The sequence below is a fragment of the Charadrius vociferus genome, unplaced genomic scaffold (genome assembly GCF_000708025.1).
Source record: "Charadrius vociferus isolate BGI_N301 unplaced genomic scaffold, ASM70802v2 scaffold228, whole genome shotgun sequence".
Lineage (NCBI taxonomy): Eukaryota > Metazoa > Chordata > Aves > Charadriiformes > Charadriidae > Charadrius > Charadrius vociferus.
In genome coordinates, this window is record NW_009649864.1 from 3,077,891 (window position 1) to 3,091,436 (window position 13,546).

General features: G+C 39.9%; 1 protein-coding gene across 1 annotated transcript in view; it reads left to right on the forward strand.

The window, feature by feature from the left end:
* The first annotated feature begins 2,332 nt into the window (after positions 1-2,332).
* DYNC1H1 (dynein, cytoplasmic 1, heavy chain 1) overlaps positions 2,333-13,546 on the forward strand; it is a 42,408-nt gene continuing 31,194 nt past the window's right edge. Inside the window, 22 exon segments of the mRNA XM_009891087.1 lie at positions 2,333-2,339; positions 2,435-2,522; positions 3,153-3,326; positions 3,547-3,802; positions 4,725-4,911; positions 5,101-5,372; positions 5,482-5,709; positions 6,195-7,271; positions 7,562-7,741; positions 8,342-8,491; positions 8,636-8,782; positions 8,929-9,069; positions 9,213-9,389; positions 9,499-9,609; positions 9,692-9,811; positions 10,033-10,272; positions 10,747-10,902; positions 11,271-11,384; positions 12,134-12,244; positions 12,325-12,534; positions 12,930-13,076; positions 13,302-13,468. Coding sequence (XP_009889389.1) covers positions 2,333-2,339; positions 2,435-2,522; positions 3,153-3,326; positions 3,547-3,802; positions 4,725-4,911; positions 5,101-5,372; positions 5,482-5,709; positions 6,195-7,271; positions 7,562-7,741; positions 8,342-8,491; positions 8,636-8,782; positions 8,929-9,069; positions 9,213-9,389; positions 9,499-9,609; positions 9,692-9,811; positions 10,033-10,272; positions 10,747-10,902; positions 11,271-11,384; positions 12,134-12,244; positions 12,325-12,534; positions 12,930-13,076; positions 13,302-13,468 — 4,460 coding nt within the window.

Genomic DNA, 13,546 nt, shown 5'->3' on the forward strand with positions numbered 1-13,546 from the left:
CTTTCGTTCTGCGGGTCTGGGGGCTGAGGTGGGGCTGTTGGGGCGGTGCCGGGGCGGGTGGGCGGTGGGGCTGTGGGATGGAGGTGGGCGCGGGTGCTCGGAAAGGCGCCGAAAGCGCCTCGTCAGTGGGCGGGAGGCAACTCCCTCCCGCGGCCTCCTTGCTGCTGCTGGGGAAGTGACCTCCTCCGCCTCGGCGAGGCAGATAACCGGGATGAAACAGAACAAACGTAACCCGCCCAAAACCCTGGAGAAAAGGGAAAAACAAAACAAACCCAAACAAACAAACAAAAAAAACCCACACCCAAAACCCCAACCCTGAATCAGCCCGTAAAAAATCCGCGGTTAATTAGCGAGACTCCGAAGTTCATAAATCAAGATGTAGACCTTGCAGTGCCTTTGTTTAGCTAGCGAGGCCTGGTGGCCCTGCTGCTTGTAGACCGTTCTCGGAAACCTCATCAAATGCTGCATTAAATGCTACGGCTAAGTTGACGCTCTGACGCGAGAAGCATCTTTATTATTTACCTGCTGCCCTTACTGACTCTATTTATTTCGAAAAGACTTTTTATTGTCAACAAATCTGTTGCTAAGTAGGCACTTATTGTCACAGAATCCCAGCCTAATGAACAATAATAAACCATAACTAGGCTTCATTAATAACACAAACTTTTACCATTAAGCAAGACTTACAGTCTGTATATGGCTGCATGCCTGCCAATCTGAGCTCGCAAAATTTTAATGTTAAACTTCTGGATCTCTACTCCTAGCCTGCTGTTGGTTCAGTCCCTGCAGATGTGTATCAAATCTTAAAAATAGTCATAATTCATGCTGCATTATTTAACATGTCAACAGCCGCAGTGTTGACATATACTGGGTATATGCCCTGCAGTTGCTGCACACTGAGGGAAACATGAAGAAGGTTCTTCCGCTTGCTGTCTGTTCACTGTGAACTTAAGATGTTACTTAAAATATCTGTTCTGTGTTTATCTTATGTCTATTTCCGCTGATTATCCTTCTCCTTTCCCTTCCAAAGTTTAAGACTTCTTTTTCAGCAGGGATAACAGTAGAATTTTCTGGGGGCAGGGTGGGGAAGAACAGTGATAGTTATGAATTCATGATGCGGTGTTTAACAAGATTTAAAGAAATGTTAATGGGATAATAATTTAAAGAAATGTTAATTGGATGTTAATAGGATAGGCAGATGATTTCTAAATTTCTCTTATGTCTGGCTCATGAGGTTGGTTATCCTTAGTTCGGGTTGGAAGTAATGGAAGATAGTGGTGATGAGTCAGCTGCAGGCTTGTCACATAGATATTGTTAAATATGTATGGTTAAAAACAAATTGGGACACTTACTGTGTGTTTTAGAAGCTAAATACTAATTTACTTTGGACAGAAGGCATTTTCATCAATGTCTTCTGGTTTAATAGCAGTTATTTGGGGAGAGTGGATTTTCTGATTGCCAGCCAGTCTTCAAACTTAACAGATTCAGAACCGCCAGCAGAATATGGAGAGCTTGTTTTTTCCGACATTGTTAAAACCATTGAAACTTATGCATTGAATAGATAGTATGAAGTAAATTATTGATTATAGATACAATAAAACATATTTCTGAGTAATGAAAGCTGCCATGTGGTATCACTAGTCACACAGGCTGCCAACAGCTTTCATAGGGGTTCCTGTGGTGTCTAGTGCAGTGTTGTTCTGTGGCTGGGCTTCTGGTGCTCAGGATCACAAATGTGACACCCTGAGGCTGTATCTCCTATGAAGGGCCAAATGAGATCAGAGCAGGATGAGAGTCCACTGTAATGTGTCTAGTCAGTATGTCGCCCAACAGGGAGTAGCCTTCTTCACTGAAATCACTGCATTGCAGCACAACTGCCTGCATCCCCAGCAATTACATCATCTGTGATACATTGGCTGTGGTAATGCCTGAGTACTTCCCATGGCTTGTGGTTTTGTTTTGATGGGAGGGTTTTTTGTTCAGAGGCTTAATTTCCAAATCTCTTTTAAAGAAAAAGTCCAAAAATACAAAGCAACCTACAAAAGAAAAAAGCAGCTGTTAACTGTTCTCACTTAAATATAGTTATCCTGGTAGCATATCACTACAAATAAATGCACGTTCTGTATTGCAGAAGATTTCTATCTGCTTCACAAGCAGAATGTGAGTTATCATTTGCTTGTTGTAATGGGGTTTTTTGTTTGGTTTTTTTTTTATAGCAACCTGAAAAAGTTAATAGGATGGTGTTATAAAACAAAAAACCCACCTGGAATTTGAGGAATATTGCAAAGCTAAACTTAATTTAAGCTATTTTGCATAATAAATTGGTGTAGAAATGAAAGGTTAGAAAATAGTCTGGTAATAGCAGAAGATGGTTGAGAGAGAGTGGCAGATGCCTTAGAAATAAAATATTTTTTACATAGCGTATTTTTTGCAGAGGATGTGGGAGATGAAGGAGAAGAGGAAAAGGAGTTCATTTCCTACAGTATCAGCACTGACATTCATTATGGAATAAAATCAAACAGGTAAGTTAGTAAAATAGATCTTGACATTTCTACCTTGTGAATGTAAAACCTACACAAGCAGATTTACCTCCTTTACCTACAAATTTACCTCCAATTTACCTAATGCTTCATGCAGTGTTTTTATTCAGGTAGGGCAATAGCTTTTCAAAGTGGAGTGGAGGCTCTGATAAAACAAGGGTGTGTCATGAGGCTGAAAGGAATGGACTTTGGACTTCTAGCTCTGAGATTAAAGAAAGTTTTATTCATTTGGGATACATACGAATGTAACATACACAACGTGGGTTCAGTAATTTTCAGTTATGTCTGACTCTTACATATTTGTCACTTAACCACATATTTGTCACTTAACCTTAATGCATATTTGACTCTGAAGCTTTGTAAGATGTGTGCCTCTTTAGTATGCCCATACTGCAGAGTCCATATAGCTAAGTTTGGCTGATTATTGAAGTATAAAGATGTATTTATTGGCAGACTTGTATTCAAGTCTCTTAGAAGAAAGATTATAAAGTACGATGATGCAGGTTAGCATTTGACTCCTGTGACGTAAACTTGCAGTCAGATTAAAGATTCTTCTTAACTGGCGCTTAAGTTTCAAATGTTTAGTTGGTAACTCTCTTCTCTGTTCTGCAGCCTGGCATTCATTAAGCGTACACCAGTGATTGATGCCGACAAACCAGTGTCTTCCCAACTGAGAGTGCTGACTCTGAGTGAAGATTCTCCGTATGAAACACTACATTCTTTCATTAGCAATGCTGTTGCTCCCTTTTTCAAGTCCTATATCAGAGAATCTGGCAAAGCAGACAGGTAATTCAGTATAATTACTGCACTTCTCTGCTCATGAATTAAAGTAGGTGTTTAACCTAAAAAATAACAGTGACTGTTCAAGGCAAGTCGTGTGAAATTGTTGAAGCACGCAGCTGCATATGATGCTGTGGCTGACTGGGGGAGTAGTTCAGATGCTTTCAGTGTGTTCTGTATGGTTTTTGTTTTGGCTTCTTATACGGAAACATCTGTGCTTTTTCAGGGATGGAGATAAGATGGCTCCTTCAGTTGAGAAAAAGATTGCAGAACTTGAAATGGGCCTCTTGCATCTGCAGCAGAATATTGAAATTCCAGAGATCAGTCTGCCAATTCATGCAACCATTACTAATGTTGCCAAGCAGTGTTATGAACGTGGAGAAAAACCAAAGGTTACAGACTTCGGTGAGAAGGCTGAGGATCCATTATTCCTCAATCAGCTACAATCTGGAGTCAACCGCTGGATTAGAGAGATACAAAAGGTAAAAATAGAACCCCAAGTACTAGACTATGTCATCAGAACTTCTGTATAGTACCGTGTATCATCTTCACTGGTTAAATACTGCTCCACGCAGGATACTCTGAAGATCTGAGATGAGTTTTCTGACTCACCAGAGGCTGTAGTCTAAACTAGACTAAGTCTGATTCTAGACTAGACTAAGCCTAGTCTGAATTTAGAGTCTAGTCTAAATTGTTCTGCAAGTAGCTGAGAGCATGACTATTTAATTTCTATTGTAATAGACTCAAGTAACTGGCAGTGACCTTGTGAATTTTGTAATGCTTCTTCAAATCTTTATAGCAGACAGAGATAAACAGGTCTTGTTGTGTTGTGTTGTTTTGTTATTTCCCCAGGTGCATCCACAACCACTTCAGAACAGTTGCTCCAGTCCCATCTTGTAATCTCTTGTACTCCTGCCTGTTACTTTTCAAAAGAACTCTGCTGTTCTTTTGCTGTCATTCAGAAATAGCATCTCGGATACTACTGTGGCTTTTTTTCCTCTATGGGCATAGTAAACACCTATTGCTCATGGGAGAGCAGTGCCTTTTCCCACTCCAGAGCATAACACGTTTGTTTTCTTGCCTGGGTCATCTGGCATTAACTAGAATACAGACATTGATCAGGAAAGTGGACAGGTGACGTTTTTAGGCTATGCTGCAGATATTACATGAAGGTCCTAAACCCGACCTTCAGGGCCGCTGGAATTAAACCTTTACTGTTGTTATGCTACAGTTCCTACACTTCTCACAGAATGAGTGCCAAAACTGTCTGATGTTGGATTATTAAAACCTAGTAGATGTTACATGTTTCAATTACATTTAGTAATAGAGCAAGTTTTTACAGATGAAACATAAATTAATGCTTTTCTCCCTCCCTCTCCCTCCCTTCTCTTTATTACTTTTAAGGTGACCAAACTAGATCGAGATCCTGCATCAGGCACTGCATTACAGGAGATAAGCTTCTGGTTAAATTTGGAACGGGCTCTGTATCGCATTCAGGAAAAACGTGAAAGTCCAGAAGTTCTTCTAACTTTGGATATTCTAAAACACGGCAAACGTTTTCATGCAACTGTCAGCTTTGATACAGACACAGGTAAAATGCCTGTTCAGTAAATTTTCTTCATGATGTCATACAGAATATAACCTGTTAAGAAACTTGGACATTGTGGTACAGAGAACAATGCTGTCAAGAGTAACTTTGGTTTAGTTAAAGCTACTGTCATATACAGATTCGATTAGTGAAATGAAAAGTTACATTCAAAATCTCTTCTCTTACATTTAGGTCTAAAACAGGCTCTGGAAACTGTGAATGACTATAACCCACTGATGAAAGACTTTCCACTGAATGACTTGCTGTCTGCTACTGAGCTGGACAAAATAAGGCAGGCCCTTGTTGCAATATTTACCCATTTGAGAAAAATCAGAAACACAAAATATCCGATCCAAAGGGCATTGCGTTTAGTGGAGGCTATCTCAAGAGATCTGAGTTCTCAGCTGCTTAAAGTATTGGGAACCAGAAAACTAATGCATGTTGCCTATGAAGAATTTGAAAAGGTATGTTCATGGTTTTGTGGCACTGGCAGCTGTATTTTTGCATTGAATAGTGGCTTTAAGAAAACATTTCACTTGGGAACTGAAGTTCCTGTTCTGAAATTCTCTTCAGGTGATGGTTGCCTGCTTTGAAGTTTTCCAAACCTGGGATGATGAATATGAGAAGCTACAAGTTCTGCTGAGAGATATTGTGAAAAGAAAAAGGGAAGAGAACTTGAAGATGGTGTGGCGTATCAATCCTGCTCATAGGAAACTCCAAGGTCGTCTTGATCAAATGAGGAAGTTCAGGCGTCAGCATGAGCAGCTGAGGGCAGTTATTGTGAGAGTCTTGCGACCTCAGGTAATATTCTTGGTTGTTATCAGGCAGAAAATCTGTGCAGCTTCTCCAAGACTGTTTGACATCAGGAGTGTTAGCTGTTGCTCTAAAAAGTTACCAACCCAAAAGTAATGTAACATTCAGTTTCGCTGTTTGCCTCCAAAAACAGTCTAGTTTTGAACCCTTGCTAATAGACTTAGCTTTAAATCTCATGTTAATAGACACAGCAACTCCAGACTTAACATAGAGGAGATTAATAAGTGTGTAAATACTTGAGCTTGGCTAAACCATAGTGGAAAATTAGATTATGCTGCACAGTAGTGCAAGTTTGTAAAGTAACTGTTGCCCCATTCCTAGGGGAACTTTAATCTGAAACGTGACTGAAAGATTGTTAAGGATTTAGTACTAATTTATAGGGCTTTTGCAGTGCTTGTTAGAACAGATTGTGCTTAGCTATTTGTGGGTTAATTTTGAAGCACTGAACTCACTAAACTGTGATTTTAATGCAGGTAACTGCTGTTGCCCAGCAAAATCAAGGAGAGGTGCCTGAACCACAGGATATGAAAGTAGCAGAAGTCCTTTTTGATGCCGCAGATGCCAATGCGATTGAAGAAGTCAATCTTGCTTACGAGAATGTTAAGGAAGTAGATGGGTTAGATGTTTCCAAAGAAGGTACAGAAGCCTGGGAGGCAGCAATGAAACGATATGATGAAAGAATTGATAGAGTTGAAACAAGAATAACCGCCCGTTTGAGAGACCAGCTTGGTACAGCAAAGAATGCCAATGAAATGTTCAGAATCTTCTCTCGGTTTAATGCTTTGTTTGTCAGACCTCATATTCGCGGTGCCATTCGTGAATATCAAACACAATTGATCCAGCGCGTAAAAGATGATATTGAGTCTCTTCATGACAAATTTAAAGTACAATACCCACAGAGTCAAGCTTGTAAAATGAGTCATGTGCGTGACTTGCCTCCTGTGTCTGGGTCTATAATTTGGGCAAAACAGATTGACAGACAGCTCACGGCTTACATGAAGCGTGTCGAGGATGTCCTTGGCAAAGGCTGGGAGAACCACGTAGAAGGTCAGAAGCTAAAGCAGGATGGAGATAGCTTCCGCATGAAGCTCAACACTCAGGAAATCTTTGATGACTGGGCAAGAAAAGTTCAGCAACGCAATCTTGGTGTGTCTGGTCGCATTTTCACCATTGAAAGCACTCGTGTTAGAGGTCGAACTGGAAATGTCCTGAAACTGAAAGTCAACTTCCTCCCAGAAATAATTACACTTTCAAAAGAAGTCCGAAACCTGAAGTGGCTTGGTTTCCGTGTTCCACTAGCAATTGTCAACAAAGCTCACCAAGCAAACCAGCTCTATCCGTTTGCTATTTCTCTCATTGAAAGTGTCCGTACTTATGAACGAACATGTGAGAAAGTAGAAGAGCGTAATACTATCTCACTTCTGGTTGCTGGCTTGAAGAAAGAGGTGCAGGCTTTGATTGCAGAAGGAATTGCACTTGTGTGGGAATCATACAAACTTGATCCATATGTACAGCGCTTAGCCGAGACTGTCTTCAGTTTCCAGGAAAAGGTTTGTCTTATCTTTCAAATTCTGCAAAATTTTTACATTTATACTTCAGTAATGTGTGGTTAACCAGAAGTGGAATTGGATAGCTGATAACCTGTTCTGTAGCTCCTTGGTTTAAGTAGATGATTGGGTTGGCACAAATTGGCCAGCTGAATGGATCTTTTAGTAGTACTAAAATTAATAGGCTTACTGCATCCAGATATGGAGAAATGACTAACAATTACTGCATAGTTATTGTTGCCTCTTATCTAACCTGTCAAACTAAACATCCCGTTTTTCCTAAACCATTTTAGGTGGATGATCTGCTCATTATTGAAGAGAAAATAGACCTGGAAGTGAGATCTTTGGAAACATGCATGTATGATCACAAGACTTTCTCCGAAATCTTGAACAGGGTTCAGAAAGCTGTGGATGACTTAAATCTTCATTCATATTCAAATTTGCCAATCTGGGTCAATAAGTTGGATATGGAGGTAGGTTTGCAATCAAGGAGTAGTATGTATTTAGAGGAAACATTTTAATCGGGTGCAAAACGTTTTTTGATTATACATTTCATAGTCACCCAGGGAAAAGTCTGTCTCCCCATTCTCTGAAAATTTCAGTGTGTTTTCAATATGCGGAAGATGCAAGATCTGTTTGTTTTTAGCTGTTGGCTTTTGGGATCAATTAGTTCAAGGGGAGTTTTGTCCTTTGAAGAAAAAAGTTTGATACAGCTTGACTACCTAGAAGTGCTGCGGAGTGAGGTGGTGAAAATTTACCATGCCAGTAGCAAAGACTCATTGCCTTCATATTGTTCGACTCTGCCTGTTAAGTGGCAGGTTATTGGACACTAGGACAACTTCAAAGCAGTTAAAATTGTTTAATTCCATTTAAGTCCATGAGGACAGGAGAAGCTTTGAATTGATATTCAGTGAAAATTTACCAAAACTTTTATATCTTTTTGATGACTTAGTAAAGGAACACTTGGTTCTTTGAGGTGCTATAGTGTGGTTGGTGTCAGAATATATCAATAGTGGGGATCTTTATACAGTGAATATGCCTCTTTTTCATCCAATGTGGCTTATTTTCTTTAGATTGAAAGAATCCTGGGTGTTCGTTTGCAAGCTGGACTGAGGGCCTGGACCCAAGTTCTTCTTGGACAAGCAGATGACAAAGCAGAAGTTGACATGGATACAGATGCTCCTCAAGTGAGCCATAAGCCTGGTGGCGAACCCAAGATCAAAGTAAGTTTTGGTGTGGGGTGTCTTTGTTGTTTAAGTGCAAGTTGATTTTTTTCAAAAGTGTGTGCTACTTCTTGAAGTCCAGAATTCTTGTCTACATATAGTAGTATCTGCCAGTAAAACTGAGTGTGTTTACTGTTTCTGCAGAACATTGTACATGAACTAAGAATAACCAACCAGGTGATATACTTGAATCCTCCAATTGAAGAGTGTCGATACAAACTGTATCAAGAAATGTTTTCTTGGAAGATGGTAATCCTGTCACTACCAAGAATTCAAAGTCAGAGATATCAGGTAAGTGTAATGAAGCTGTATCTAAGTCTGAGCAATTATTTTAACTTTGCCATTAATTGTGCTCAGTATGTTAGTGTGGTGCTCTAGGACTGAATCTCAGTGCCCTAGAAATTCATGTATATCACATGTATAATTGTGATTCTTAGGTTGGAGTGCATTATGAGCTGTCTGAGGAAGAGAAATTCTATCGTAATGCATTGACGAGGATGCCTGATGGCCCTGCAGCTCTGGAGGAGTCGTACTCTGCTGTCATGGGAATTGTGACTGAAGTGGAGCAATATGTCAAGGTAGGAGGCTGACACCATGTAATGCTACAGCTGAAATGAACATGTACTTTTCTCTCAGTTTTCTGGGGGTTGAGGGAACAACACACATCTTTCGAAATATACTGGAGAAGTTCTGAATACTGTTTGTGTAATACTTCAATTAGGTTTGGCTGCAGTACCAGTGTCTGTGGGATATGCAGGCTGAAAACATATACAACCGTCTTGGAGAAGACCTGAATAAATGGCAAGCCCTTTTAGTTCAGATAAGAAAGGCAAGAGGAACATTTGACAATGCAGAAACCAGAAAGGAATTTGGACCTGTTGTCATAGACTATGGCAAGGTAAGAAATTGGAATTGTTTGGGATAAGTGCATTAAATTTCAGGCTGGGTGTATAACAGAAAATAGTAAGGCTGACAAATTACTATTATGTAACTTTATTCCATGGTAGGTGCAATCAAAGGTGAACTTGAAGTATGACTCCTGGCATAAGGAAGTGCTCAGCAAATTTGGCCAAATGCTTGGTCAGAATATGACAGAGTTTCATTCACAAATTTCTAAGGTAAGACAAGTCCAAATTCCAGTTTTTCACTTTCAGATCAACTGTTCTAGACTTCTAAAACACTGATTTATGCCCCGAACAGTCCCGTCAAGAACTGGAGCAGCATTCGGTGGACACTGCTAGCACATCAGATGCAGTGACGTTCATCACATACGTGCAGTCCTTGAAACGTAAAATCAAGCAGTTTGAAAAGCAAGTTGAGGTATGTTGTCTTGCTAATGATTCTTACTTCTGGAAATACCAGGCTTACCTCTTAAGATGCAGCTTCATGATATTCAAGTTCTCTTGAGAACAGATTTGAATTTCATATCTTGAGGAATCCTGTGAGCTCTATAGTGAGAGCTTGTTAAAATATCTTGAGTATTTAGCCTCGCGACTTAAGTTAGTTTTCTCTTTTTAAGTTACAACCTCTGTCTCTTGTAGCTTTATCGCAATGGTCAGCGCTTGCTTGAGAAACAAAGGTTCCAGTTTCCATCCTCTTGGTTGTACATTGACAACATCGAAGGAGAATGGGGTGCCTTTAATGACATCATGCGCAGAAAGGATTCTGCCATTCAACAGCAAGTAGCAAATTTGCAGATGAAGATAGTTCAAGAGGATCGTGCAGTGGAGAGCCGAACAACTGACTTGCTAACAGACTGGGAGAAAACAAAGCCTGTAACAGTAAGTAGTGATGATTAATACTCGTTCAGCAAATGAGGCAGATTCTTTTTGAGGGTTCTATAATAACTTGCCAACGTGTTGATTAGGGGGGGGTGCCAGCAGCAGAGGGAAATTTACTCATGCAACATAGGCCTCTGTTAGGTGCAAAAAGCAAGACGACTTCAGTTACTAACAAAGCTTTGGCTGAAACAAGGGATATGTCAGAGGCGTGTGTGTAGGAGGATTCAGAAGCAAGCTGCTTTTTTGCCTTGGGGTTTGGTTTTTTTTTTCTAAAGTGAGATTTCATAAAGCCAAAAACTGCATGTAAAAGTGGGATAAGACTTGTTCTGGGTTAGTATGTAGCCTTATTGTAAGCAAACTGGACGTGCAAAAATGAGACAAATCTGTTTACATTTAGTATTTAGTCCTTGCTTTTAACTTGGCTTCAACTTAACTGTAGGATTTTTGGATTAATGTATCTCATCCAAACTTTAGGGAAACCTGCGTCCAGAAGAGGCTCTTCAAGCTCTTACCATTTATGAAGGAAAATTTGGTAGGCTGAAGGATGATCGTGAGAAATGCGCAAAGGCCAAGGAAGCTCTGGAACTAACAGATACAGGACTGCTCAGTGGCAGTGAAGAGCGTGTCCAGGTACTACCTGCTGTATAACTTCTTGTCAGTTTCAGATAAAAGTGTTTCAGTTCCATCTCTCCCTCCCTTAAGAGAGTGACTTGTAGCCTGCATGTACTGGTATCAAGACACAATCTCCACACTGGTTCAGTTCTAGCCTTAGGAGATTGTCTGTGATCTCTTCCTTGACTGTCTTACTCTTGTGAAGCTATTATGTGACCTGAGATGCAAAAATCTCATCTCTGTCACTTGCTATTGCAGTTTTGTTGAATTGGCAAGCTATCTGAAGGTTTTTGACATGTGAAAAGTGTTCTGTTCAGCTCTCCCATGCTAATGATTTTGAAGAAATTGGGAATAACTGCTGATATTTGGTACATTCTTTATTATAGGTAGCCCTTGAAGAGCTGCAGGATCTCAAAGGCGTCTGGTCTGAACTCTCTAAGGTCTGGGAACAGATTGATCAAATGAAAGAACAGCCCTGGGTTTCAGTACAGCCTCGCAAGGTACTTCACTTCTGTATACATAAAAATATCTAACAACCACAAGTATATGCAAATTAGGAATTAGATCTCTTGAGATAGATTTGCTCAATTGTCACGTTCCAGATAATTTTCAGTGTTTAGGTACCTTTTTCAGAATTTTGTGAGCATGTTTCCTCTCATGCTAAGCTAAAAAAAAAAAAAATCACAGGGTTTGTCACAACCTAAATGATTTTGCAGGGGATATCACAGAATCATAGAGTCACAGAATGGTCAGGGTTGGAAGGGACCTCTGGAGATCATCTAGTCCAACACCCCCGCCAGAGCAGGGTCACCTACAGCAACAGGTTGCACAGGAAATTTAGGCAATTCTGGTATTTTTGAAATTGAGATTGGACTCTGTCTACAGAGAAGAAACTGTGCTGTTTTTAAATAGGCTGTTGGACTTCATCAGGGAAACTTCATTACATGGTTAGATAAGCAGGATCAGTTTTAGTTCAATGCTCGGGAGGTAGAGAGCGGTAAGAGCACTAAGCCATAAACTGCCTGTGACAATACTATGTCATACATCTTAATCGAATCAATAAAATTACATTCCCAGCTATAGACTAACCACATCTTATGCAAATACATATAATACTAAAAGAGCTATATCGTTGATAATCTCATTAGCGAGAGGTTTCTGTAAAAATATATAGACAACTTTTAGACTTGTACAACAATGTTCACAGCACTTGCAGAGAAAGATTTCATTGCTTTTATGTTACTGACAGCTTCGACAAAACTTAGATGGTCTGCTGAACCAACTGAAAAACTTCCCTGCCCGCTTGCGACAGTATGCCTCCTATGAGTATGTTCAGAGACTTCTGAAGGGCTACATGAAGGTAAGTTATACTCGTTTCTGAAATGCATATATTTAATACTTCAAGTTCAAGGATGTAACTTGCTTTCTTGTCTTCTGTAGATAAACATGTTAGTTATTGAACTGAAATCTGAGGCACTTAAAGATCGTCACTGGAAACAGCTGATGAAGAGGCTTCACGTTAACTGGGTTGTCTCAGAATTGACACTGGGTCAGATCTGGGATGTCGATTTACAGAGAAATGAAGCAATCGTCAAAGACGTACTGCTTGTGGCTCAGGGTGAGATGGCTTTGGAAGAGTTCTTGAAACAGGTGAGTATCAGCTCTTGTATGTATGCGTGTAATAGAAAATCAAAGGCTTGCTGTCAGGTGGCTGACACTTGTGTAGTAAACTTGGCGTTCTAAATAGCTGATACAGTGCTGTGAAACACTGTATTGGGGAACAGCTTAAAGCTGTGTAAGCTTTCTCTGAGGAAACTTGCATTATTTGGGAAAAGCAGTCCTTGATAATGACTGCAAAGACCCCACCTTGTTTTAAGTTTTACCAAACTGCATCATGTTTGTAATATTTTTAACAAAACTTTGAGCATAAACCCAGAATTCTTGGGTGAAAAAAGTAAAATTTGATTACTGTAATACATTTTTAGTTTGTAACTATGTTGGAGCAGAAATTATAGGTGTCATATCTTAAACATTTTTTTCTTCAGATAAGAGAAGTGTGGAACACTTATGAACTGGACTTGGTCAATTACCAGAACAAATGTCGTTTGATTCGTGGCTGGGATGACCTTTTCAACAAAGTAAAAGAGCACATTAACAGCGTGTCTGCTATGAAGTTATCACCATACTACAAGGTAAAATGGAGCACAAAGCTAACGAATCTAAATTTAATTCTTCCTTCCCCTCTTGTTTAGTTTATATATTTTTCAGCAGGGAATGTGTTCACTATTAAAGTTGACAGAAAATGAATTGTGTATGCATACTTTGTAACTCTCAAACAACTGTTTCCGCTAATAAATATTAGCAGTCAAACTAGTGATACTATTAAAATGAATATTAATGCAGCGTTTAAACTTCAGGTGTTTGAGGAAGATGCCCTTAGCTGGGAAGATAAGCTGAACCGTATCATGGCACTCTTTGATGTCTGGATCGATGTCCAAAGGCGATGGGTCTACCTGGAGGGTATCTTTACTGGTAGTGCAGACATCAAGCACTTGCTGCCTGTGGAGACCCAGCGGTTCCAGAGGTAACTTTTTAATTGCTTTGTTCTTTTCTTGCCTCCCTTGGGGCACCATGTGGACAGGCCTGCAACTTCATGACTTCA